Source organism: Heterocephalus glaber, unplaced genomic scaffold (assembly GCF_053883595.1).
Source record: "Heterocephalus glaber isolate CG9 unplaced genomic scaffold, H.glaber_assembly_v1.0 deba00001760, whole genome shotgun sequence".
Classification (NCBI taxonomy): domain Eukaryota; kingdom Metazoa; phylum Chordata; class Mammalia; order Rodentia; family Bathyergidae; genus Heterocephalus; species Heterocephalus glaber.
Window position 1 is genome coordinate 2276753 of NW_028258457.1, and position 26969 is coordinate 2303721.

At 53.6% G+C, this 26969-nt stretch overlaps 2 protein-coding genes and 1 long non-coding RNA gene across 4 annotated transcripts in view; 1 reads left to right on the forward strand and 2 right to left on the reverse strand.

The window, feature by feature from the left end:
- Positions 1–8140: 8140 nt before the first annotated feature.
- On the reverse strand, positions 8141–13547 carry Ephx3 (epoxide hydrolase 3). Its single transcript, XM_004872522.4, has 8 exons — positions 13382–13547; positions 12243–12631; positions 12059–12144; positions 11507–11664; positions 11275–11403; positions 8978–9081; positions 8751–8887; positions 8141–8653 (listed from the first exon to the last, which is right to left on the reverse strand). Exons 1-8 carry the CDS (start codon positions 13500–13502, stop codon positions 8428–8430), a joined length of 1350 nt encoding a protein of 449 aa, XP_004872579.1. The 5' UTR covers positions 13503–13547; the 3' UTR covers positions 8141–8427.
- On the forward strand, positions 13459–26723 carry LOC110347201 (uncharacterized). 2 transcript variants are annotated; one of them, XR_002391650.2, is made up of 5 exons: positions 13459–13605; positions 19366–19478; positions 20159–20229; positions 21670–21773; positions 24402–26723. It is a non-coding gene; the product is annotated as an uncharacterized LOC110347201 (long non-coding RNA). The 2 variants fall into 2 exon arrangements; XR_015447560.1 differs by lacking the exon at positions 24402–26723 and adding an exon at positions 22538–22880.
- The window catches only part of Brd4 (bromodomain containing 4), an 88305-nt gene continuing 77096 nt past the window's right edge, over positions 15761–26969 (reverse strand). Inside the window, exons 12-20 of the mRNA XM_021250421.2 lie at positions 23385–23437; positions 22879–23251; positions 21711–22295; positions 18746–18858; positions 18486–18648; positions 18265–18395; positions 17963–18168; positions 17635–17881; positions 15761–17313 (exon numbers count right to left, since the gene is read on the reverse strand). Of these exons, the coding sequence (XP_021106080.2) occupies positions 17245–17313; positions 17635–17881; positions 17963–18168; positions 18265–18395; positions 18486–18648; positions 18746–18858; positions 21711–22295; positions 22879–23251; positions 23385–23437 (1940 nt within the window). The 3' untranslated portion in view covers positions 15761–17244. The remainder of the gene's footprint in view (positions 17314–17634; positions 17882–17962; positions 18169–18264; positions 18396–18485; positions 18649–18745; positions 18859–21710; positions 22296–22878; positions 23252–23384; positions 23438–26969) is intronic.

Consider the following 26969-nt stretch of genomic DNA (forward strand, 5'->3'; position numbering starts at 1 on the left):
TGTGTAGCAAGCCAGGCTGGTCTCAAACTCATGATTCTCCTGCCTCAGGCTCCTGAGTGCTGAGATTACAGGTGTGCACCACAGTGGCACTCAGTGGTGAATAAACTTTCTCTTTTTTTTTCCACTACTGGCGATCCTACTTAGGACTTTGCACTTTTGAGGCGGGCGCAGTGCCACTGAACTAAATCCCCAGCCCTATTCTCCTGTAGGGAGACACACTGAGACTATGTGGATACCATGGCACCCATTAAACTTTGTTTTTGGTTTTGTACTTCTGATTAAACCCAGGGGTGTTTTACCACTGAACTACATTCCATTCTCTTTTTATCTTTTTTTTGGTACCAGGGATCAAACTTGGAACCTTGCACTTGCAAGGCAGGCGGCAGAACCACTGAGCTAAATCCTCAGCCCCCCTTTTTATCTTTGAGACAGGGTCTCAGTAAGTCACTAACTTGCTGGAGCTGAGTTCAAACTTGTAACCCTCCTGTCTCAGCCTCTCAAAATACTGGGATTCAAGCTGTGTGCCACCTTGCCTGGCTCATTTACTGAGTTTTTTGTTTTGTTTTGTTTCATTTACTGTTTAAAGTGTGCGATTCAGTGGCATTGAGTGCATTGACAGTGCTATGCAACCATGACTTGTATTTAGTCCTAAGACATTTTCATTACCCCCACAGGAGACCAAGTCCCCAGGAGCAGTCATCCCATTTTCCTGTTCCCCCAACCTCTAGCAATCACTAATAGGATTTCTGTGTCTATGGATTTGCTTGAGCAAGATGTTTCCTATAAGTGGAATCACGCAAGATGTGGCTATTTGTGTCTGACCTTGAGAAATTCAGCCACATTATGGCAGGGGTCAATTTCTTTTTTCTTGTTTGTTTTTTGTTTTGCTTGGTTTGGTTTGGTACCGGCTATTGAACTCAGGACCTTGCACTTGCAAGGCAGGTGCAGTGCCACTGAGCTTCATCCTGGCCCTTTCTTGTTTGTTGGGAAAGTGTCTTGCAGTGTAGCCAAGGCTGGCCTCAGACTTGCAATCTTCCTGCCTCATCCTCTTTAGTGTTGCGATTACAGTTGCAGGACACCATGCCAAGGTACTTCATTCTTGTGTGTGTGTGTGTGTGTGTGTGTGTGTGTGTGTGTGTGTGTTTTACTGGACATTGCAGAGAGGGCCTCAGCCTTGCCAGATAAATGCTCCACCACTGAGCTACAGCCCCGACCCAAGAGCTGAGATTTTTTTTTTTTTTTTCTTTTGAGACAGGGTCTTACTATGTAGTTCAGGCTGGTTTGAACTCACTATGCAGCCCAGTCTGGTCTCAAACTCACGCGATCTTCCGATCTCAGCCTCCCAAGTACTGGGATTATAGGTGTGCATCACCATGTCTGGCAAGAGCTGAGATTTGAAGTTCGACTTGCTTGACTCCAGGCCACAAGGGTGGGGTGGGGAAGAGGAGTAAATGTTGGACAGAGAAAAAGGCAAAAAAGTTGCATAAGAGGGACACACATTCACTAACCTGTGCTGAGTCAACTGGCCCAGAGGGCAGGCACAGCTCAAGTCCTTTCTCCTGCCACCAGCCAGGAGGAAATCCAAGTCCCCACAGCCTCTGCAGCCCGGCTTTCAGACCCCTGGAGCCAGGCTTGGCCCTCTCCAGCCCCTTTGGGAGCCCGGGTCATCTCCCTGTTAGGCTCTCTCTACACAGCAGCTCTGTCCTGTCAAGGCTGTTGCCCATACTCTCCTCTGCCTGCGATGGAAGGACTTGGGTTTCCCCCCCAAGCAGCAACCAACAGCAAATGTGTTCTTTTCAAAAATGCACTTTTGGGCCAGAGATTTAGCTCATTGGCATTGTGCCTGCCTCACAAGTCCAAGGTCCTGAGTTCAATCCCCAGTACTGGGGGAAAAAAATGCACTTTCACATACCTCTGTCATCTCAAAAAATAAAAAACTACCACTAACAACAACAACAACAACAATAAAATGCACTTTCAGGGCACTTGTGGTATGTGTACTTGTGATCCTAGCCAGTCAGGAGACTGAGGCAGGAGGATTGCAAGTTTGAGGCCAGCTTGGGCAACTTAGCTGACCTAAGGAGACCCTGTCTCAGAATAAGAATTTCAGTACTTTAAAAATTAGTTTTTGGTTCTTTGATATAGAATCTTGCTATGTAGATCAGGCTGGCCTTGAACTCACTGTGTAGCCCAGGCTGGCCTCAGAACTCATGGTAATCCTCTTGCCCCAGCCTCCCAAGTGCTGGGATGACAGGTGTGCACCACCATGCCTGGCTCCAGAATAAAAACTTAGCTGGGGATATAGCTTAGTGCACACACAGGGATACCTTGCTCTCATTGTAGGGACTGCCCTGTTTCCCACAATGGCACTTCATCGCCCATGCTGGGCCTTCTTCCTCACAAGCCCATGCCCCCTATTCCTGTGGCAGATGGCATCAGATTCATTCAAGGGTCCACCCCAGGAAGCCCTCCCTGCCCCCGGGGCCAGACCCCTCTGCATTTCTGAGCTCTCCCAGGGCCCTCCCTCTCCAGCTCACCCCTGATCATAAGGGACTCTTCAGGGAACAGGCAGAGGATGAAGGTTCCAGCACCTCGGCATGGAGTGGACACCAAGGGGGTGATGTGGCAGGGTTTGGTAACTCAGGAAGTGACTGATGGAGTTGGGACACACAGGAGCCCAGAAGAGCCACACAGGGGACCAAACCATTCTCCTCACTACTGTTCTAGGGGGTGGAGAGGGGTTTGTGGCTGCAGGGAGAGGAGTGAGAGACCAGCTCCTCCTTGGGCCTCCTGGACTTCCTTCCACAATAGATGACCACGCTGAGCTCCCGGTCAAAGAAGCAACCAAGAAACCCAGACATATTTTGCTAAGCAGGAGATCTGGTCTGTGACTGCTGATTTAATGTGGTGGCTTCTGATCTGTGGGAGACGGAACAGCAACAGTGAAAACAGGCTGAGGACGGCATGGGACCCCGTGCAGCTCCAGGTTCGTGCTGCTGTCTCCCACCACAGTGGAAGGACTGGCCAAGGGTGCCTGGAGGATGGGACAGGCGGGGTGGCCATTCCCACGGCTTTGCAACAGGATGCTCCATTCCCAGTGTGGTGGAGATGGGCTCGCGCCCCCTCCCTGGCCCCTGCTGGCCGCCTTGGCCAGGGACTGCATTTCTCCTGAATGAGCTCAGTCCCCGGGGATGCGGGACCTGGGGCCAGGCCAAGATGCAGCTGCCGGCATGCTGACCGGGAACCTGAGAATGTGCCCTCTGCCTCTCCTCCCAGGCCCACAGGCCCACCCTCTGTGCGGAAGCCAGGCCAGGTCCTTCTGCCCAGGCGGGGGCGCCGTGGGAGCCCAGTGGATTCAGCAGGGTGAGGCCTGCCTGGCTACATGGGGTGTGGCTGGACCCCAGGGTCTGGGGACCCAGACAGGCCTACTGGACACGGCCTCTGTGTGACCCTCTGATGCTACAACCCTCCATGGCTCCCCACTGCGCAGAATGGCACAACCTCGACACCTCCCCGGCTTCACCTCCCTTCTTCTCGGCCTTGCTAGCCTTTATGCAGGCTATTCTCAAGACCAGGAACCCCATTTTTATACCCTGGAGGCTTTTTTAAAAACCTAGCCACTCAGGGGGCAGGGATTTAGCTCAGTGGTTCCACCACCTGCCTCGCAAGCCCAAGGTCCCGAGTTTGATCCCCAGTACCAAAAAACAAAACAAAACAGAAACCTAGCCACTCTGGCTGACTCTCCAGCTCTTCTCACCTTCATTCAGTCATTCAACAAACATTTATTGACTACCTACTTACTTGGTGGCAGGTCTTGTTGTAAAGAGAGGTGGCCCAAAAAACAAAACAGGAAGGCAAAGACCTAAGAGCTATTCAGATGAAGTGTGACTGGGGGGAAGGAGAGATTTCAGCCTAGGAGTTGGGATGGGCCTCACTAAGGAGGGAATCTTAGAGCCAAGACCTAAAGGAGGAGAAAAGATCTGGGAGTACAGGTCAGCAAATGTGAGTCCCATCTGGGCAAGACCCTGTCTTACAATAAAAAATAAACTGTAAAAAGGGCTGGGGATGAGCTCAGCAGTAGAGAGCCCCTCATTTCAATCCTTGGTGTCGTGAGAGAAAGGAAGAAAGGAAGGAAAGAGTTGGAACAGCAGAGAGCCAGAGGAACAGTGTTCAGTTGCTCTGACAGATCTGCCTTCTTATCTCCCAGGGAGCCATTCCGGAGCTTGGTCTCTTCCATCCGGGCTCTGACCCCTTCACACAACCCTGCCTGACCCCCCTGCAGTCTTCGAGCTCTGTGGGCATCTGTCATGCTTAACGCTGAGTCTCAGGATCCAGCACAGACCGGATGCAGAGGCAGTGAAATAATTCTCTCTTTTCCTGTGCTGGCGATAAAATCCAGGGCCTCACACATGCTAGGCAATTGCTTTACCATTGAACTGTCTCTCAGCCTTAATCATTGCTGCTGAATGAATGCATCAGGAGCCAGGACCCAGCCTGTCACCTCTCCCTGCTCTGCATCCCCCTCTCCCTCTCCATTCTTCCCTTCTCTGCCCCACTCTATGGTCCTTGTAGATGTTCCCATCCTCTGAAGGCCTGGAGATTTAACTCAGTGGTTCTGGCGCCTGCCTTGAAAGCGCAAGAATCCGAGTTCGATCCCCAGTACCAAAAAAAAACAAACAAACCCCATCCCATCCTCTGGCTTCTGGGTGAGTTTGGCTAGTAGGAGTCACTGGCAAAAGGTGAAGCTGGAATAAAGTGAGAAAGGGACATTAACCCTCTTAGATCTCTTCCTACAAGGTCACTGTGGCCACCTGTGTCCCTTGACCAAAGATCCTGTCCACACCACCCTTCCTCGAAGCTCTGCAAATTCTCTTCCTTCCCCTTGCCAGGGAAGGGCAGCCAGACATGGCGATGGGTGTTTGCTTCAGGGTGTTGCAAGAATCCATGTTGCTTTTCCCCAACTCTGTCCCCACGCCCCCAACTGGATGAGGACAGTCCCCATAGCAAATCTATCTCAAAACTTCCCATTTGAATGTGTCAGTTGTTCCCTCTCCATCCCTGCTTAACCTACTCAGAGCTCCCAAGCCCTGGTGCTCAGCTGTCCCTCCTGGCTTTCTCCCTTATGTCGTGGGGGGAATTTAGCCCGCCTACATCCTCAGCCCTCTGCACAGCTCAGTCCTCCTCCTGCACCTCAAGCTGTTCTGAAAACCACAGACTCTGCCGGTGCCCTTGGCACTCCCCTCCCCTCCTCCACTGCTGGGTGGCCACTTGCCTGCTGGGCATCCTACTCGTGTGGCCTCTCTCTTCTGCCTGTCTTTCAATGGTAAGGGCCCCTAGGGCTCAGTCTCAAGTGAGTCTTAGTCTCTACTCTGTTGAGGACAGACTCCACACTGTCTCCCAGCTTCGTCTCCCTCCCCCACCACACACTGATGTATTCTGGGCCATCTGTCTTCAGCCCGGATGCTTCTAGATCTCCCATCCCAAGGGCCCAGACTCCTCAGGTGAACATGCCCCAAACTTGCCTCTGTGCCTTTCCAGCACCTCTTCTCCTGTCTCAGTGCTTGGACTGGATTCCCATTCTCTAAGGTCCAGACCACACCCTCTGTTCTGGCTTCCCCACTCTCTGGTCTGGCTACATCACCAACCCCCAAAGTAATATTCCAGACACACAGATTTGTCCCAGGCCCTCCCTTGCTGGCATCTGAAATCCTTTACAATCCCCCCACCATCTTCCTTTCCCAAACTTTCCTCCTTGTTTCTTGAAAATGATAAATCACCCGTGCGTGGGAGGCTTCTGGAGGTTGAAGCACTTTTTTTTTTTTTTCAAAGTTCAGCTCCAAGGTCACCTCCTCCAGGCAGCCTCCCCCGCCCCCTCGTCCTCCTCGTCGCCCCCCGTCCCCCAGCCGGACCACACCGGGCTGGCAGTGACTCTTTCCGGCTGTCTCCTCCGCCCTCCTCTAGTCCCTGGCCAGCGGCATAGAACTGGTGGCACGAAGAGATGAAGGAATGAATGAATGGGCGAATGATGGAAAGTGGTCTGAATGAATGGGTGAGTGTGTGAATGAATGAATGGCGAATGATGGAAAGTGGTCTGAATGAATGGGTGAGTGTGTGAATGAATGAATGGCGAATGATAGAAAGTGGTCTGGAGACAGGGGCTTAAAAAATAAGAGTGAGTCTGAGCCCAGGAGGACCTCCACCCGTAGCTCTCGAGTCTTCTGCTCCCGCCCAAAGTGAATCGAACGCTTAGCCCCAGGGTCGGAAGAAAGACGCTCTGTGATTGGCTCAGGCCGGGAGAGGCGAGTCTAGGCCATGATATGAATTTCTATTGGCTTACTCCCCAGAACTCTGCCCAATCAACGCGATCGCTTCCTCCAGAAGACCCCCCCCCACCCCGCGCCCACAACCTGAAAGGCGGAAGAGGGCGCCTTCTGGTTACCCTGGCAACCATCAGTGGACCCGGAGTAGTCCCGGCAACTGTCAGAAACCTCCCGTCAGCCTTTGCTTGGGCCTCTCCAGTCACCCGGACAACCGCTACCCGTTCCGATCAACCATCAACCCTTCCCCCGTCACCCTGGCAACCATTGATAGACCCTCCGCCTCCTGGACGCTGTCCTCAACCTGCCCACAGGCCTCCTCTCTCCAGACCTCTATTCCAGGCTCGGATCCCTAGGCCCCATGGTTCAGGTCCCTCTTTTCGTGCCCCAGAGGGAGGCGGGTGTTGGTCCCACCCTGCGGGGTAGGGGGAGTAGCTCAGGTCCTGAGGGTTCCTGCTCTGGCGATGCTGAGGGACTGCACTGGGCTGAGACAGCCCCTTGCTTGTCTCTCTGCTCGCGCTCTTGCAAGGAACTCAGCGGCCACCACAGGGAGCTCTTCAAAATGCAAGCCATGTCCCTCCCCTGCTGAAAACCTCCCCTCGCTCTGCTTGAGAATCCAATCCAAACTCCTCCTCAAAGTCCCTGGCAGTCTAGTTAGCAGCCACTGGCTTCCACGTTGTTTATCCAATAACCTGAGCTCCTTCCCGCCTTGGATCTGGCTCTTAATGTTTTCTGGGCAAAGTGAGTCCCTCACCATCACCAGGGTCCCACCTGTGGGTCCTCAGGGGAGCTTTACCTGCTCTGTCACTTGTCTTCCCCTCTCCTCTGTGTACCCCAGAGCTCCAAGATTGCCTCTGGGGCTCTATCCCTGGGAACAAATACAATGGCTGGCACCCATGGTGAGAGAAAGCAAGTCTTTTGGGGGACAAGGGAGGGGCGGGCAGGCTCATACCAAAATAAGACTTTCTTTGGGAGGGGGATACTAGGGATTGACTCTTCAGCTGTCTTTATTTTTTGAGAAAAGGTTTTGTTAAGATGCTCAGTCTGGGATGGAACTTGGGATCCTCCTGCCTCAGCCTCCCAGAGTGCTGGGATTACGGGTGTGTGCCACCATGGCTGGCTAAAAGAATGTATTTTTCAGGTCTTCTGAGTCCTCAGCCTGCTGGTGTTGACACTGTCCCCAAACCTGAGCAAAAGCCAGGAGAGAAGTCGATGCTGTGACCAGCTTGGGACTGTGTAGTCCACCCTTCCTCTTGTAAAACCCTTGATTGGACTTCTAGAAACTTGGGCTAATTTTAAGCAGAAGATTCTAGGGGCTGAAGGGGCAGGACTCAGAGCCCAGATGGCCATTCAGGGAACTGGTGCCTTTCTGGGCTGAGTCCAAAATCCCATGTATCCTAAAGATCCCAGAGCTGTTTTCCCAGGGCTCTGAAACAGGTCAGCTTGGGCTGGGGCAAGAGAACTTGACCTGACTTAACCTTGGTCCGGATAGGGAGCAGGGCCTGGGAGCCACCTGAGCCTGGCAGCAGAGGAGTCTGCACACCTACCTGCCTGCCCGTGAACGGCTTGCCGTGGTGAAGTGACATGTCCCTGTTAAACTAAGGACACCCTCCGACAATCTAATGAAGTCTTTTTTTGAGACAGGGTCTTGCTATATATTCTGGGATGGCTTTGACATGATCTCATCCAGGTTGCCCTTGAACTCACATTGAACCTCCCGCCTCAGCCTCCTGAATGCTGAAATGTCAGGTGTGTGCCACCACACCAGGCTTAATGGAACTTTCTTCATCAATATGACAAACAAGCACTTGATATACAGCCAGTGTGACTGAAGCACTGCATTTTTTCATTGGATTTCATTTGGATGAATTCACATTTAAGTGGAAGTAACCACACATGTCTAACGCTACTGTATTGGATTCAGTAGTGAAGAAGGCTTAAGACCCAGGTTCGAGTCAGAAGCCAAGGACAGAAAGGCCAGAGATGCCCGGGTGTGAGCACAGGGGCTGGTGTGCCTCACGCATTTCTGTGTGACACAAGTACATTCAGACAGCAGGTGTGTGTTCCTAAGTGGAGCTGTGCACCCGGGAAGGGAGGTGAGCAAGGGCCACTAGTCCAGCAGGTCTTGCAAGAAGGCCCACATGTACTGGTGCATCTCCTGGGAGTGGCTCTGTGGGATATAGTGTCCTGCATCTGGAAGGATGTGGGCCTCCAGCCGGCCTGGCACAAAGCGGCTCTCGATGGCCCTCACCATCCCCACCTGGAAGTAGGGGTCTTTCTCTCCCCACAGCAGCAATGTAGGTACAGCCAGCTCCTGGGGCTCCAGGGGGACGTTCCTGTGGTGGAGGCAGACAGACAGACAGACAGACGATGATCACTCCTACTCCCTGCCTCTGGAACTCTCCTGAGCTTCCACCCTGGGTGTGGCCTCACCTGAAGATGTTTCGGTAGTAGTTGATGGGCCCAGTAAGGCCGCAGGGCTGAGAGAAGCCATAAAGGAAGGCCTCGAGCTCATAGGGGGTCAGGTGTGGGATGCCTGTCTTTCGGCCAGTGAGGGAGCTCTTCAGGATCTGGGTAAAAAACCAAGGATCTGGCTGCAGTGTCCAGCCTGCTGGGTCCAACCCACTGCCCCCCACCCCCAGACCTTCACCCCACTGCACCTGGAAGTCAGACATGGATAGCAGCTTCTCTGGCAGCCTGGGAAGCTGGAACAGGAACACATAGTTCGATCTGAAGAACTGGCTGATGTGGTGAATTGAGTAATCTAGGAACAAGAGGAGGGGAGGTGGATGTGTGGCCTAGGCCAGGGGTGGCCCTGAACCCCTATATCCCCACACAGACCCAGTCAAGCACACAGGCCTCATGAATGAATGCCACCATGGCTGTTGGTGAAGACACCAATGCGCCCTCCTGGTCTAGGGCCCAGCACTCCTCCCTACCAGGGAGTCACTGTATCCACACAATGGGGGCACATCCCTCTGCAGCTCTGGTGTGCTTCCCCTGTCCAAGCACGCCCTTGCTTCATTCAACAAACACTTATTGAGTACCTACTATGTTCTAGGCCCTGTCCTAGACCCTGGAGACACAGTAGTGAATGAGGTAGAAAAACTCTGCCATCAGGGAGCTGACAGTCTAGAGGAGGAGACAGATAGAAAACAGCAGAGATGGGCCGGGGATTTAGCTCAGTGGTTCTGGCACCTGCCTTGAAAGCACAAGGTCCCGAGTTTGATCCCCGGTACCAAAAAAAAAAAAAAAAGAAAACAACAGAGAGAAGAGAGGGAAGAGGGGAGAGAGGAAGAGAATAAACACAATTATGACTACAATCCATGCTGAGATTTAAAATCAGGTGAAGGCTGGGGTGTAGTTCAGTGGTAGTAGAGCACTTGCCTAGCATGTGCAAGGCCCAGGGTTCCAACCCCAGCACAGCAAAATCAGTGAGTCAATCAAAATGAAATCAGGGCAGGTGATACAGGCTGGGGCTGTAGCTCAGCAGAGTGTGTGCTTAGCATGCATGAGGCCCAGGGTCTAATCCCTGACACCAAAAACAAAACAAAACAGATACACACACACACACACACACACACACACACACTAATCCCAGGAGCCCTGTGTGGGTTACTGTATGCATGCTCCTCGTCAGAGGCTTTTGTTACAGGTTGAGCATCCCTCATCTAAAAATCTTAAATCTGAAATGCTCTAAAATCTGAAAATTTTTTTTCCCGATTTTTTTGAGACACAGTCTCACTATGTAGTTCAGCCTGGCCTTGAACTCATTGTGTAAGCCCAGGCTGGCCTTGAACTCAAGTGCTGGGATTACACCATGCCTAAATTTAAAATCTAAAATTTTTGAGTGTCCACATGGTGTTATACGTGGAAAATTCCTTACCTGACCTCTGATGTATCAATGTACAATCTTTTTCACACACACAAAAATATTTAAAGTATTCTACAAATTACTTTCAGCAGGCTGGGGATTTAGCTCAGTGGTTTTGCCACCTGCTGCGCAAGCACAAGGACCTGAGTTTGATCCCCGGTACCAAACAAAACCCAAAAAAACAAATTATTTTCAGCTTATGTGTATAAGGTGTATATGAAACAAATTATTTCATGTTTAGACTCAAGTTCCATCAGCAAGATATCTCAATATGTGCGTCCAAATACTCCAAATAATATGAAATTCAGAATACTTCTAGTCCTAAACAGGTGTGTGTGACAGTCTGCGTGTGTGTATGTGCTCATGTGGATGTACTGGGGATGTAATCCAAGGTCCTTTTTTGTTGTCTTTTGGGGCGGTTTTCAGTCAGGGTCTCCCTTTGTAGTTCAGGCTGGCCCTGAACTCACTATGTAGCCCAGGCTGGCCTCAAACTTGCATCGATCCTCCTGCCTCAGCCTCCTGAGTGCTGGGATTACAGGCGTGCACCAGCACACCGTGTACCACCACACCCAGTTTGTAATCCAAGGTCTTGAGCATGCTCCACAAGTGTCCTATCACTCAGCTGCAACCTCAGTCCTGGTCCCAAGCATTTTGGATAAGGGATACTCAACTTGTTCCAGTATGTGGGTTACTTCTTAGTGTACTCTCATTGATTTTACTTATTTATTACAATATAGGAGATTGAACCTAGGAAGCACTGGCCTACATCCTCAGCAATTTTTAAAGAACCTTTAAAATTTTTAAAATTTTGAGACAAGAGCTTGCCAAGTTGCTTAGGCTGGCCTTGAACTTTTGATCCTATCTCAGTCATCTCTGTAGCTGAGATTACAGAGCAGTTGTGATTACAAGTGTGTGTCACCACCCCTAGCTCTGTCACTGACCCTAGATTGAGGAGTGCCGCAGGGAGGGGACAGCCTGGTATATGAACAGGAGAATGGAGATATATAAACACAGACACATGCCCGCCCGCCCCCCCACCGCCGCCCGCTCACAGGCACTTTTCCCCCAGCATTCCCAACACACCTTGGAACACCGACATGGGGGGAGCACTGACCACTACCATCCGCTCAACAAGGGATGGGAAATAGATGGAAAAATTCCAGGCTAGGAGAGCGCCCCAGTCGTGGGCCACGAGGATGCACTTGGAGTAACCTAGGGGACAGACATGCTGGTGTAAGATGCCAGGTATGGGTGAGGTAGGAGTGGGGGATGTAGGTCCCAACAAGGTACCCCTGGGATGGGGGCTTGTTCCCACCCAGGCCCAGGATGATATCCTGGATGTCAGCCATCAGCAGGTCGATGGTGTAGCATTCCACATCCTTAGGAGCCTCTGAGGGGACATAGCCACGAAGGTTCACAGCCACGACATGGAAGCGGCTCTGGAACTCCCGGAGCTGGTAGCGCCAGGAAAACCTGCCCAGTGGGAGGGGATGTAGGGGGAGCTTGAGTCAGGGCCCCTAGGCTGCACCTCCACCCTATGCTCAGCAGGGTTCTTTGGTGACACCACCTTCCGCCTCTGGTCTTCCCAGAAGGGAGGATGGGGAACCCCGAGCAGAGGAAGAAGCCAGCTGCACCCCAGATCCAGGACAGCCTCAACATCAATAGCGTTTCAGAGCCATCCCTCCAGGGCCTACAGATAAATCCTTGGCATCCTGGAGCAGTCCCTGCCTGCTTCCGAACCATCTGGACCCTAGATGCTCTGCACCCCCAAGAGTACTCAGCCCTCTTCCCCACACCCTGGGTGCCCAGTCTGGGCTCCACCTCTTCCCAGTCCCTTAGGCTCCAGGCCCCAGGGCCCTGGACATACCAGTTCTGAGGGAAGCCGTGCAGAAACAGCATCAGGGGCCCGTTGCCGCGACCAGCAGAGACAAAGTGCAGACGCAGGCCCGAGCTCTGCGGGAGGGCACCATCTAAGGCCTGGGACCCTTCCTCCTTGGGCCCCAGCCCCTTCACACACACACACACACACACACACACACCCCGCAGCTCACCCTGAGGTTCAGGAAGCCGTGCTCGCCCAGTGTGGGGTCTACCAGGCAGGCAGGAGCCGCGCACCGGGGGCGCCCGTAGTAGCCACGGCGGGGCCTGCACAGCACGTGCGTGAGCGCGATGCAGCCGTAGACAGCGGCAGTCACTATCGCAGCCGAGTACACGAAGATCCACATAAAGAAGCGCAGCAGCTTCAGCGAGACGCGCGACGGCGCCAGCAGCGCGGTCACCACCAGCTCGGGCATGTTGCCGTGCTCCAAGACGGCGACGGCTTTGGCGGGCGAAGACCGAGCTGAGCACACCGGCAGCAGCGGCGAAGAGGAATCGGACTTTGGGAGCCTACTGCCTTTGGTCCATGACCCCTTCGTGCCGTCGGGGTTGGCTGGAGGCGCTGCAGGAACAGAGAGGGATGGCTCAGACAGAAACTGCCACCGCTCCATGACTCACCTACTGGGGCAGGTAAACATCTGGGCGCGACGCTGCCCGGTAGAGTGAAGGGGCGGAGCCCGGGAGGACCTGGCTTCTGTGGTTGGGGAGGGGCTTTGGGGAAAAAGGGGCTCAATGGACGGGGCACACAAAGGCCTGGACGGGTTGGAGCTTAAGACAGGTACAGGGGCCTAGGAGGACTTCTGCAGCAGGTGAGGAGGGGTCTCTAAAGGAGATTGGGAGCCGGAACAAATAGAGGGGACGGGGCCCTGGGCGAAATGGGCGGAGACTCGCGCGAAGGGGCGGGGCCTACGCCTTGGGAGTGCGGCTCTTGAGCCCGGAAGGTGGACCAGATTTGGCTCAGGAGCGTTGTAAGGATAGAGGCGTGGCTTCTGCAGGTGGGAAGGGAAGTGGGTGGGGCATAGAGCTGGGGCCTAACATTGGGCGGATAAGGACGGAGGTTGGCCCAATGAATTGAGGATTGGCCCGGGATTGGGCCAATGAGGCCGGGGGGCGGAGCCAAACAATACGGCGGGTCGGACTGGCCGGAAAGCGGAAGAGAGACCAGCAGTGCTATGGCTGGGACTGGCAGGGAGGTGTGGTCAGTCACAGCGGCCCGAGAGGGACTCAGGAGCCCCAGCCAACCGCCCTCCCCCTCGACTGCTTCCTTCCCTGGAGTGCGCGACCCTCCCTGATCTGGCTGACCCAGTAGCACCTTTATCCAGCTCTGATTCCAACAGCGGGTCCAGAGGCCGAGGTCCCACGCAGTCCTCCTGCTGGCCCAGCGGGTCCGACGGCCCATCCTTACACAGCTGTGATTGGACATCGGCAGCCATTGATGTCCTAGCGACACGTCTTGGTCCCGGTGCCAACTGGCAGGTGTTGTGGTTGGTCCGGGCTTGCCGATGGTGGCTAAGAGGAGCTCCTGATTCCTGGAGGGTAAGTCCGGCTTTGATGCTTCCTGGAAGAAGACTCGGTAAATTGAGTCACTGCCTCTGACAAAAAGGAGTCAAGGCTGGGTTGGGCAGAGTAGAGCATGACGGGGCACCGGATTAGAATCCCATTCATGCAGGGAGCCAGTGTCCTGTATTTTGCAACCTTCAGGGATCCGTGTCTATTTTGGGGACAACCACTGTAGGCAGTGTTGGTCACATTCTTGCATTACAAGAACCTGAAATTTGTGGATGAAGTCACGTGTCTGTGAAGTCACTTGTGGCTAAAGAGCAATCCAGGAAGACTGATAAAAACCCATCCCCTAATCGCTTCTGGTTGATAACTAGGTATCCCAATGTGTGTTATGTGCCTATTTCTTGTTTAATTTGGAACATCATCTATTGACTTGCTGACATTACCACCACTGAACATGCGTTTCCATTTTAGTTTTTCTATTGGTTTCCTCTAAGACCCCATTTTCACATCACCCACCGTCCCTTCTTCCTGTCATCTATATAGCTTTGTATTATCTGGGTACTAACCATAATTAACCCCATGGGTTGCTAGGTAAAGGTGAATGCCCATTCATATTGTTCTGCCTCAGTGAACAATGGATCTCAAAGTTGGAGTACATTGCCTATATTGAACTACCTTTTTGCTCTCCCTAGATTTAACCACTCATCTTTGTTATTAGCCTGTGTCCTAACTTTGGTCTCCTTTACACTTCATGTCCATTTATCTGACAACTTGACATTGCTAGAACCTTTCCACAGTCCTCTTCAGGCTGCACGGTTGGTGGGTGTCTTCTAACTCTAGAACACACCCCTAACCAGTCCTCACCCCACCACCTCCTCCCAACTCTACCCTCAAAAAGACAGCAGTACTCACAGGAGGGTAACTTTATGTTCAGTACAAATGTTTATTTTTGCAATGAGAACTGCACAAAAAAAGAACTTTTAGTATATAAGTGAAAAGTCTACGAATTCCTTTCTACAAATGTCTAGTGTTTTAATACAAGTCTCAGATTCACTGACATAATTATTGGCCAAGCGATCCGTGCATACAGTACAGTGGGGGCTTGTACACACCTCTTACTCTTGTATAGGACTAAGATTTCTAGTACTGTAGGAGGGGCTGGATAAATGGCCAGAAAAATTAAATAAATCCCAGTTCTAATTACAACCCAGTTTGAGAAACACCCATCAGGGAGGTGTGAAGGCCATGGCAGAATGAAATCTTTAGCAGGAAGGTGCAGATGAAACCATCTCTCCAGCTCAACAGTTGGACCCAGCCTGGGGAAGTTTCTGAACAAAAACAGAGGGTGGGATGAAATGGAAGAAACCCCACAGAACCAAAATGTCACATTTGAACTGGCACGGTGGTGCATGAAGTGCCTGAGATGGTCAAGGACATGGAGGAAATGTGTGGTGGTGGTAGTGGGAAGGCACTGGCTGAATGCCTTATTCTACCCTTTGAGGTTTGGCAGATCTTAAACATAGGGTAATAAAAGGGCCTTTCTGATTGAACAGGGGGGATGTTAGTAAACAGTGCTAGAAATATTTCAATGTTTGTCTCTGGATACATGTAAGTTATGTACTTTACCTTACATCCCAGGGGCTGTTGTAGGTGCCACCTGTGCTTGTGGGTGGGGCATGTACTTACAGGTGGATACAAGCAGAGAAGCTACCTGTGGGTGGGCTTGGGTGAAAATGTACATGTGTTCGAATGAAGATCCTATTTAGGGGAATGTACATTTACCTATGAATATCCGGTTAACCCTGAGCTTGAATGAAAAAGAGGCGGAGGCAACCGAGGTGGAAGTGGCCCAAATCCTTTGATGCATGAATGGACCAAGATGAAGGAGGGAAAATGGGACGAATAGAGTCTGGAGTTTGGCCAGGGTTCTTCTAGGACAGGTCACCTACCTAGGCCAGGGTCCACATGAAGAATGGGCTTCTGGGCTCCCTGTCAGCTTCAGCTTGGGTGGCAGCTGTGAGCCTGAGCACCTCCTGCCCAGGAAAGGTAGGGATAAGCCACATGAAAGAGGCTCTGTGGCTAGAGTCCTTAGTTCTCATGCACAGGTGGCCTGGGGGGCAGGGGAGCCTGGGCCTACCCTAGGCCAACAGTTGGTTCACAAAGAAATGTCAGGGAGACGCCAGCATTAAAAAAGAGAGATGTGTTTATTCCATGATCAGTACAGACCAAATGCATATTCACCGTATGAAAGTCAAACCAGTCAGTGACTCCAGAGTTTGGCCAACAGAGGCACCAGCGTTGTGGTGTAGAGTGGGTTCTCATGGCACACGTAACCTCACCAAGGGCTCCAATTATAAAATTAAAAAAAAAAAAAAAAAAGTGTGGGAGGGAGCAGCCAGCTGGTTGGGACTGGGTGCTGGGTGGGGGAGCCTCTGCCTCAGTTTGTGGCACCCCCAATCATACTGGGGCCTACCTGTCCCCAGGCCCTTCCTTTTATTGGTAAAAAACTAAAAGACTTGACATTAAAAAACAAAGAAAAGCCAACAAATGGGCACTGAGGGAAAGGAAAAGAAATTATAGCTTTCTGGGTTTATAATTAAAAAGACTAATAAAAGTTTGAAATGAGAGTAAAATATAGGTTGAGATTTTTCTGTTTTGATTTTTTTTTGTGGATTTTTTTGAAAAAAAAAATTTCTTTTACACCAGTTTGGTGGAGTCACCCACAAACTTCAAACAAAGATATGCCAACTATGTTCACTATACAGTACAGCCACGGTCACACACTACCCACAGCGCGGTGGGAGCCGCCGCTCAATGAGGAGACGATCACACCATTTCGGAAATAAGCAGTGCCATTGTGTCTGGAGGAGAAGAGAAAATTAAAAATAAAATAGAATTCAAAAAAAATATATATATAGAAAAACAAAACAAAACAAAAAAACACAGGTGGGAAGGGACTGACTTTGGTTGGTGGCCTCACCCCGGGCAAGGCCCGCCCACATACGTGGGACGGTCACCTCTATTCGAGTTGCCATGGACACACACACCTCCACGGCACTATTCCCTTTTGCACAAGCGAACACTTATAGAGAGCGGCTCTCGATTAAAGGCTTGTGGGGAGGAGAGAAGGGGATCTGTTCAAGGCAAAGTCAGTGCCAGCAACGGGGTATGCCAGTGCCCTCGCCTGCTCCAGTCCATGGGGGCCTGCCCTGGCCTCCTGGGAGCGAGTGGCGATGGCTGGGGTGTGGAGGACTCCCAATGGGCAGACGTCACAAACGTCACGTTCTCAGGGACAGAAAACCAGTCACGGTGGCGGCAGCAACAATGTCCTGTGTATACTGTGTAGACGTTTGGCGGAGAAAAGGGCCACTTCCCCACACGGGGACGCAGGCCTTGGGTCCAGCCGGCACTTGCTGGAATCGAGGCGTGCTCTGAGCCGACGTCCTGTGAGGAGGTGGCAGGTGGCGGGACGTCCGTCCAGCTGGCTGTAAGGCAGATGGGGGCTCTGCGATCCTCAGCTGCCCATCAGGCCTGCCCCGGGCATAGCATGCAGGAGGACCAGGCCCAGAGACACCCCTGGCCACTGCTACCGCCTCCACTGCCACCCCTAACACTATGGAGAGTCAATGTTTTGCCAGAAAATCAAAGTCAGAAGTCACCTAGGTGCTCTCAGAAAAGATTTTCTTCAAATATTGACAACAGATCACTCTGGAAATTCATGTCAATCGTAGCTGCCATCTGCAGAGGAAGAGAAGGAAGGAGGGAGTGAGGTAGGGTTTCTGCCCCTGCTGTGGTTCCAAGACCCCCTACCCCTGTATGTTGCCTGAGTTCGGCCATCAGACCTCCTGGGCCTCTTCCACAGTGGCCAGCCCAGAACCTGAGCATTTGGGCCGCTTCTATCTGAGCTGAACCACCTCTGAGCCCAGCAGCCAGCCCTGTGCACAGCCATGGGCCTGGACTCTCTCTGCCCCACCCCACCCCCCTGGGCCCCTGGCCCATTTTGCCAGCTCCTCCAGGTGGACTCCTGCCCAATGGCCCCTACTAGGACCCGTAACTCACGGCCTCCCGGCGCCTTCGCTCCTGCTCCCGCTTCCGGGCCAACTCCCTCTGCTGGTCTAGCATGGACTGGGGCTGGGAGCTCTGGGCCTGGGGGACAGCAGCTGCGGCCACAGCGGCTGCCTGCTGCTGCTGCTGCTGTTGCTGCTGCTGCTGCTCCTGTCTCTGCTGCTGCTGCTGCTCCTGGCGCCGGCGTGCCTCCTCATGGGCCCGCCGAGCCTGCTCTAGTGCATCCTCATCCTCTCGGCTCCTGGGCAGAGTGGGGCCCCGGGTCAGGCTGGAGCCTGGTGTGGGCCTGGGAGCCCCAGTGGCCCCCCAGACCCCAGCCCACCTCATGCGCTCTTGCCGCAACCGCTCTTTCTCCTTCTCTGCGTGCTCGGCCTGAGCCTTCAAGGCCTTTTCTCGCTCCTCCTTCTCCCGAGCTGCACGGCGGAACTGCTCAAAGCTGTCACTGGATGACTTGGCTGTGGAGGACGGGGTGGTCGGATGCTTCTGTACCAGGCTGGCCCAGGAGCCCATGTTCTTGATTTTTAGGTCCTGTAGGGCAGAGAGGCCAGGGGACAAGTGAGGGGCCTGGTGCACCTAAAGGTCATGGCAGGGAGCTCAGGACACCCATGGACCTACTGCCTCTACCTTTTTGGGTGCCACTGGCGTCTTCGGCTCCTGTTTCTGTTTGTCCTTGTCAGGGGCCCCTGGCGGGGGTGCATTCTGCTCAGGGGGCCGAATGACAGGCCTCCCGACATCCACAGGCTTCATCTCAGGCCCTGGAACACAAAACAGCCTGTGGGCCTTGCCAACTCACCCTGTGGGGGTGGGTGGGATGGTTCTTGGGAGTGGGAGGGGAGGACACTCACGCTGGGGCAGGTGGACTGGGGCCTTGATGCTCTCAGCATGCTTGGGGGGCTCCGGCCTTAGCGAGGGGCTGAAGGGCTCACTGCGGATGATGGGTGAGTGGATCTTCTCCTCTTTTACCACCACCAGGGGCTGGGGCTGGACCACCGAGGGTGGGCGTAGCTCCTGGGACAGCACGGGCACAGTGGCCGGTGAGGCAGGAGGGCACCCTCAGCCCCAGCCCACACCTGGCCTGAGGGCCATGGCCCAGCCTGCCCTTTACCTGCTTCTTAGGCTGGACATTTTGCTGGGGTGGAGACTGGTGGGTCAGGCTCTGGAACTGTGGCATCTGGGGGGAATGTATCATAAGCGGGGAGGGGGCTTCACGGAGGTGACCTACGAGAGGTGACAAAGAGTATGTCAGGGGCCATTTGGACCTTGAGAGAATTACAATGCAAGGACAGACTGAAAGCAGAACCAACAAGTACCCCAGCCAAGCCTGAGAATAAAGATCCACACAATCTAATCCCTAGCCTGTGGGACCCTGCACAACAGTATTTGTTTGATTTGGTTCAGTTTGGCTTTTCAAGACAGGGTCTCACAATGTAGTTCACGTGGGCCTTAAACTTGTAGGGATCCTCCTGCCTCAGCCTCCTGAATGCTGACATTACAGGCACATGACACCACGCCCAGCACCGATCTTTTTAAAAAGCTTCCAGACAGTTCTAAACTGTGGCCTGGGCTAGATGCAGGGGGCACCAATAAACCCATAAGGCTCAGCCCAGGAGCCTCCCTTGTTTCTGTGCAGGTGGAGAGCTCTGACGGCCTGAGGTCCAGTTGCTAGGAGTGAGGGTAGAGCTCTTCAGGGGCCCCGTTTCCTCACTCAGCCTGTTCACTCTACAGAATGACAAAGCCTGGGACTTGGCCTCCATCTGGACAGAGCAGCTAGAACAGGTCCTGGAGGGCACCCATCTGTATCCAACCAAGGGGTCCAAGGGATTCAGTGCCCAGCACAGGTGAGAGAGCCCTTCAACCCCACTTCTGGCTGACTCAGCTGGACCAGTGAGGAAACAGCCCCAGGTCACAGGGAGCCAGTGCCTCAGCACAGGTCACAGGACAACTGCACATTGAGTCCCACTCATCTGAATGCATAGATACCCACTGCCTCAATTCTTTTTGTTTTTTTTTGGGGGGGTACCAGAGATCAAACTCGGGTCCTTGTGCTTGCGCAGCAGGCGGCGAAACCACTGAGCTAAATCCCTGGCCCCCACTAACTCAATTCTATGGGAAGGGACCTTGCTGCCTGTACAGCTCAGGATAAGCCACAGTGTCCACAAGAGAAAGTGCCTCTAACACCTTTTCCTTCCAGCCCTACCTCCCACTCACCTGAGTAATTTTATTTGGCCCCACATGCCAGCCCTTCCAACGATCTCCTCTAGGTCCTGATTCCAAGTTCCTGTCTGCTGCTACGGGGCCCCCTGGCTCAGGTACCCACTCTGACAGCTCTGTGCCAAACCATGATGGCCCAGATAACAGACCCTCCTGACCCCTTCCAGAGCTAGGACTCATCCCTAACCCCAGAAAGACATTGTAGCCTCTTGCTGCCACCGAGACGGAGGCAAAGCTCACCCTATTCTTGTAGTCCCACAACCTATGGGGCTAGTTTTGCTCACCTTGACATTTTCTCCCACTCTAGCCTGTCAGGACCCATCTGGATACTGCCACCCTCCTCCCCTGGCCTAGTTCCAGCTTGCCAACAATCCACAGGTAAATGACTTATGACAGCCTCCCGAGACTGACTTGGGCAGACAGGGTTTCACTATGTAGTTCGGGCTGGCTTTGAACTGACTCTGTAGCTGAGGCTGGCCTTGGACTCATCTTCCTGCCTCGGTCTGCTAAGTGCTGGGATTACAGGCATCCACTACCAGGCCAGCCTTTTAGGCCTGTGGTTTAAAGAGTGTCCGCCTTCACAAGCACAAGGACCTGAGTTCGATCCCCAGTACCAAAAAAAAAAAGTGTCCGCCTGCTGGTGGCTTCACATAGGTAGCCTAGGAGTTTGGGGGATGATGTTAGATAGCTGGCTGGGTACTTTTCGATGCCTCAGCCTTTGTGGAACTCTGATGACCTATCTTTTGTCCCAAAGACCCTAGCTGGGTTCCAAGCCACATGAGTTCTTATGCCTTGTCCTAGGCTTCAGGAGACTGGGTGCAGGCCTGGGGGCTCAAAGCAGAGACGGCCAGAGGTCTTGGCCTGGGCTACCCTGAGTGCCGGCTCTTCTGGCACCCATCTATCTATCACTTGCCTCACACAGGAAGTTTGGGATGCTGGCATGCTCTGGAGTGACAATAGCACAGCTGCATGATGATCAGGCCCAGCACCAGTTTTTCCCAGGGAGGACAGCCAGATGCTCTCAGCTCAGGGCATGCAGCAATCCAGTTGGCACCTGACAGCTTTCACTGGGTTCAAAAGCAGTCAGAGCCCTTGGTACACCCCCAAGGGAGACTCTTGCCCTGACCCTTAAAAGTAACCATGTCACAAGGCATTGACTGGAACATTTTCTAGCTGGGGGTGGCCTGGACATTTTGGTTCCAGACGCTTAAAAAATCAAATGCTTGGGAAAGGCAAAAGGGTGTGTGGCCCATGAATGGGAAAGGGCAGCCTGGACCAGCATAAAGACCAGGACAGTTCCTAGGGAGGCCCTGGGTGGCTTTTCAGCCTCAGTCCCAGTGCTCCCAGCACACCCTCCACACTGCCAGGTGCCCTTATGGTGCTGAGGGAACAACCTGTCTGTTCCCAATAGTCTCTTCAGTCCAGGACTAAACCTCACTTTCAACCTGCTTACTAAGTTAGTGCTTATACACTGGTGCCTTGGTTCACTTAATTCTTTCCGTAATTCTGGTCACAAACAAAATTGGATGAGAACTGAATCAATTCAATGGTTAGGTTCAAAGTCGACCTTGAGTTCATAAACTGAGGCACCATTGTACCATGGTTACCACCTCCAGGGTAGGTTTCCACCTACCCATTCTAGCAGGAGAATCAGTATACTGTAGTGCTCTAAGCAACCTCAGGTTACCAGCAAGAGAAACACCTGATAAACTTAGTGCGGGGGGTACTAATGCTCCCTGGATGCTTCCTCTCTCTCCAATCACCCAGAGCCCTTGGGGCTCTGCTCTCAGCCAACCCTTCTGGTTTTTCAAACCACAGGGCCAGGACCCCAGGAGAGCCCAGTGGCAAGGACCACTTACCTGCTGAGTAGGGATCTGACTTGTGGTGCCGGGGTGAAGGATGATGCTGGATGACTTGCTGAGGTTTGGCAGGCTGTGGTGGGGGTGGCTGTTGACCTGGGGGCGGGTGGGGGGGCTGCTGGCCTGGTGGTGGCGGGGGCTGTTGGATGTGGGTGGAGAACTGCATGGGTTGCAAGTGCACAGGCCGTGGTGGGGGCTGGTGCTGCTGGGGTGGCGGCTGGGGCTGGGGTGGTGGGGGTGGGGGTGGCGGCTGCTGGAGCTGCTGCTGCACAGAGGGGTGGGGTGGAGGTGGCAGGGGGGGTGGAGGCTGGGACTGCACCTTCACGGAAGGGAGTAGTGGCGTGGGGGGCTGCACCTTCTGCAGCTGCTGCAGGTACAGCTGCATCTGCATGGAGGTGAGGGGTGGGGCAGGTGGCTCTTCGTCCTCCAGCAGCACCTGGGGGGGTTGAGCCATGGGGGGTTGTGGGAGCAGGGGTGGCTGGGCCAGGGCGGGGGATACGGCAGGGGGCCGGGGAGGCTTAGGGGGCAGGGCGGCAGCTCGGTTGCTGGGCCGAGATGGCTGCTGAGGCAGCGCGTTGTGCAAAGCTGAAATGACACACCAGGGTGGCAGTGAGTGCCCTGTGACCTTGGCCTGGCATTTCTGTTTCACGCTGACTTCATCTGGACTCTGGTGACCACCTCCTACCCTCCCTCCAGCTAGCAATCTCTTCCCACACTCCATGACTTCCCACAAACCTCAGAATGAAGACAGCTTCCAGCAAGAACGGGCTCTTCACCTGTCCCCATGCTCTGTGCCTTCAACTCTTCCTCTTGTTCCCTGTTCTCAGTGCAGGCCTCAGCCACTAATTCCCAGACCTGCACCAGCCCACCAGGATGGTAACCCTGGACAGTTACCACCCAGTACGTACTGTCCAGGACCCATACAACTAACTTTATCAAGATAAGTGACCCCCCCAGCCCGCTGGGAGCTGCTGAGAGGTTGTCTTTTTCCATCTAACACAACACCTGGCCCGGGAGAACGAATCCAGCATCTTCTAAATCAGAATACTAGCTAACTCCATGCCAGGCATGTCCCAGAGAATCTCCTTAAATTTCCAAGATGGCCCTCAGACTATGCAATCCCAGTATGGCAGAACCAAGGCAGGGAAGGGGTTACAGCCATGCTCACCTGGAGGAGAGACCACGGTATGCTGGTTGAGATGGGGTGGAGTGTTGTGCTCAGGTGGTTGGGGTAGGTGAGGGGGCAGCTCGGGCTGCTGCAGGTGCAGGATGGGCTGGGTGAAGTGGCTAATAGGGTCGAAGACGCTCCCTGGGAGCTGAGGCTCCAGGACTGGCACCTGGGCAGTGATGAAGGGCGGGGGCGAGGATTTCAGCGCCGGGGTTGCCTGTGGTGGCATAGAAGGCTGGGGCTGTGGGGGTGGGGGCTGTTGCTGCTGCTGCTGCTGCTGTTGGGGTGGCGGAGGCTGCTGGGGAGGCGGGGGTGGCTGTTGGGACACAGGAGCTGGGGCTGGCTGCATCTGCTGATGGTGGTGATGATGGTGCTGCAGGCAGACAGAAGACACAGGCTGACATCAGGCAGGCAGAACAGGCCCAGGCCTGACCTAGGCTGTCCTTGGGGCTCACAGGGCTGAGTACCTAGCTCTCATCTAAGGAAGGGACACCCAAGCCACATACCTTCTTCTGTTCCCTCCCAGGATGCCCCTTCTTTTTTGACTTCGGAGCCATCTCTGCAGAGAAAAAAGAAGGTAGTGAGGCTCTGGGGGAGAACGTTATAAGATGGCCTTGAATGCAAATGAAAACGGGGGGCCACAGGGTGTTCGGGATGGGGCCCACTGACACTGAGCAAGAGTGTCTGGGTTGGGTCCGGGAAGTTGGTCATTAGAGAAAGATATGTCACCTACCCATCTGCCCGCTACTTTTCCTAGTGGGGGGTATGTCTGAAAAAATCAAAGGCTCCCCCTGCCAAGCTTCAGCCCATAGGTACCATAAAAGGCTGCCCCCTTGGCTCCACTGGAAGCTGAGCTGTGGAGACCTTGCCCAATGCCTCCCCGTTCATGGTCAGGCTTCAGGCGAATGGGGAGAACTAGCATGCTCTGGACCCCACCCACTCCACCTGGGATGCTTGAAATGGTCCCATTCACTACAGACTTGAACGAAAGTGAGGTTAAGGGACTTGTTCAGGATTGCACAGCTACAACTCAGCAGTGTGGGGACCCCAAGACCACATGGCCCTCTGAGGCTCACAGCTTTCCATTTTCCCAGGGGAAGGAGAGCAGCTCAGGCTGGGATCAAAAGCTCAATGGTGTGGTCATGGGAGGGAAGCCTGGTCCCAGAGCCATGGGATGGGTGAGGGAAGCGCTGGCAAGTGCGAACCCAGAGGGCCCTTAAGGACCTCTAGGGAGGGAAGGAAGCACAATGGCCTCACCAGAATGACCAGGGGCAGGTGCTCACTTCCGTGGCTATAAAAGGAGGACAGCAGTCTGTGTCCCCTTCCTCAGGTGAGACAGACCTCAGAGAAGCCTTGTTCTGGGACACAGTAAATGTACTGCAGAGAAGGCAGCATGTGCCCTGGCTCCTCAGGGACTGATGGCTGGCGCTGCAGCTGTGCAGATGTGTCCGGGGCGGGCCTGCCTCCTTGAGGTGTGTTTAAGAGCCTGCACCCTAGATGTTCACTATAAGCAACTCTGGCAGGTGGATGCACCACTCAACACACAGACATTGTGCAAGCCCCAGAGAGAGAGAGCACCCCTGCTGGTACCCCTGGGCTGCCATGTCATATAGTTGCCAGCCACCAGGTGGAAGGTCAGAACCATGGAATGACACCTTCTGGATTCCTGTCACCGAGAGGCACCTTCTGGCTTTTGTGTTCCCCTGAACTACTTGTCAAGACACCAACTCTTGCTGCTGGTGTCAAAGGACACATCTTGCCCAAATCAAGGATACCACTCTGCTCAGAGCTGCTTTGAGGGTCACACTAAGCCTCTGTGAGATGCATGGCCAAGGTGCAGTGTGCCACCAAAAGGGATGAGAAGGAACCTCGTGCCAGGCAAGAGCTTACCACTCCATGCAAGAAACAAGACTCGGACACACACCTCAGCAGCTAGAGACACATGTCCTCATACAAACGGCCAAGGGTATTAAGCAAGGACACCTAGGGTACAGGCACCAAAGACCAGGTCCCAAACTTGAATACCAGAATAAAGGGCTCAGGAACCTTCAGGTTAGAGTGAAAACCTGAAGAGAGGGACGCTCTTGTGGGTGAGACATATGAAAAGGGAGCCTGGGCAGATTGGTGGGATCAGGGCAAAGGGCGCCTGCTGTTGCCGTGGAGTGAGGAACATTGGTTGGAGAGGCTGGGAGCCCCAGTGCCTCAGCAGCAGAAGCCCTGACCTGAGGGCAGGAGGAACAGGGCCAGGGCTTCTCGAGGATGGCCTCCTCTCCCAAACTATTCCAGAGCAAGGAGGCAGTGGCTGCTCAAATGCTGGGTGCACTTTTGAGGGAAGTCAGGCACGGAGAAGGTAAGCTAGGTGAAGAGGTCAGGCCACCATGTCAATCTGAATGTGAAGCTTTGTTTTTCCACTTACAAAAACCAGACCCCTGCTCTCTGCCCACAGGCTATGAACAGAGACCCACACAGGCAGGCTGGAGACCAAGCACAGTGGGCCTGTGGGTGTTCCAGGGAGCACATCATAGGAGTGTCCCAGGGCTCTTCTCCAGAGTGCAGGAGAAGTGGGAGGCACAATGCAGATACCCAGGCCGAGGTGAGACTAAAGGAGATGGTGGCAGGTGCTGAGGAGAGCTGGGGCCCCTGACTCCCATGGCTCGAGCCTTGTGTTGGAATTACCAGTAAGAAGACAAAAAGGAAGTGCACAGGTTCACGACACACCAGCCCCAGATCACCACCCCCACAACAAAACTCTCTAGAAAGGGTTACATGGAAATGGCCTCAAGTACTGTGTGATCTTTATTCCATGACAATCTTTAACTCAACACAAGTTTCATCTTTACATAGGATGATAATTGTACAAAGAAATAAAATGTTTTGGTAAAAATCTGATTAAAACACTGATTTCTCCCACCCCCGCCCTGCCCCACTCCAGCCAAGGAGACAGAAAGGAAGGTCAGGGCAGGGCGGGGCAGTTGTGGGGTAGGGGACAGGAGAGGAGAGGAGGAGGGCAGAAGAGAGCAGGCCTCCACTGCCCCGTCTGGCTCCTCTACCCCTCTTACATAGTTCCTCCACAGGACCCACAGCCAGCTGGTACACTGAGCACTCAGCTGGCACCTCGTTTGTTGCCCAGGAACAGGAGGCTGCCAACAAGGAAGAGTGGGTGGGCACTGTCCTTTCTGGCTGTGTTCCCTAGGCACTAAGCACAAGTGACAGCCTAAGTCTAAAGAGCTCTTAAGTTCAAAGGGCCCTGAGTGTTCTAGCCAGATGGAAACCTTGAGGGCAAGAAGGATGGGATGCCTGGACAGCAAGGGTGAGAGGATCCTGCAGAATGGCTGGCCTGTGTGCACATGTGTAGGGAGGGATGGGCAGCATGTGGCTGAGACTGAGGCCACCATGGGAATTCATGCTGCCATTCGGTCCAAGACAGCAGAATCTTCCCAGAAAGATAATGCCAGCAGCTTCCCAACTGTCCTGTGGGAATCTCTGGGCATGAAGCACCCTCATCCCATCCCAGCCAAGTTCACTGGGAACACATCAGGCACAGGCCAAAGGGCAGCTCAAAATAGTATGTTTGGCAAATGGAGCTGACTGGAAGCCGGATGCCCAGAGGTCTGGGAGCAGCCTAGGAACTGACAAATATCACTGCTGGGCCCAAGGAAGGCTGGGGCTACACCCTGTGGCCACAGAAGGTCTCAAGGGGCACCAAGCAGTCCAAAGACCTGAGGAGCTTGGGAGGGCAGTTGGTAGGGGTCAGCACCCATGGCCTGCCCATGAGTGGCACCTCCCCAACCTGCCAGCTCCAAAAGGTGGGTTCTAAGGTGCTGGATGGCTGCACATACAAATTACACTTTAAAAAAGGGGGAAAAAAGGGGTGGTGGTGGGGGAGTGTGCACTCCTTAAAATACAGTTGCAGTTCTTTAGGCAACTCTTTACATCAGGCAATTTTCTGTTGTGATGCTGTATTCATGACCAAAAAAGGGTTGGTATTTATTTTTAGAGCAGAAATGTCTATTTGGTGCCTCTGGAAGGGCTTGGATGATGTGCCTGTGCCTGCCCCAGCCCCAGCCCCAGCCCCAGCCCCAGCCCCAGCC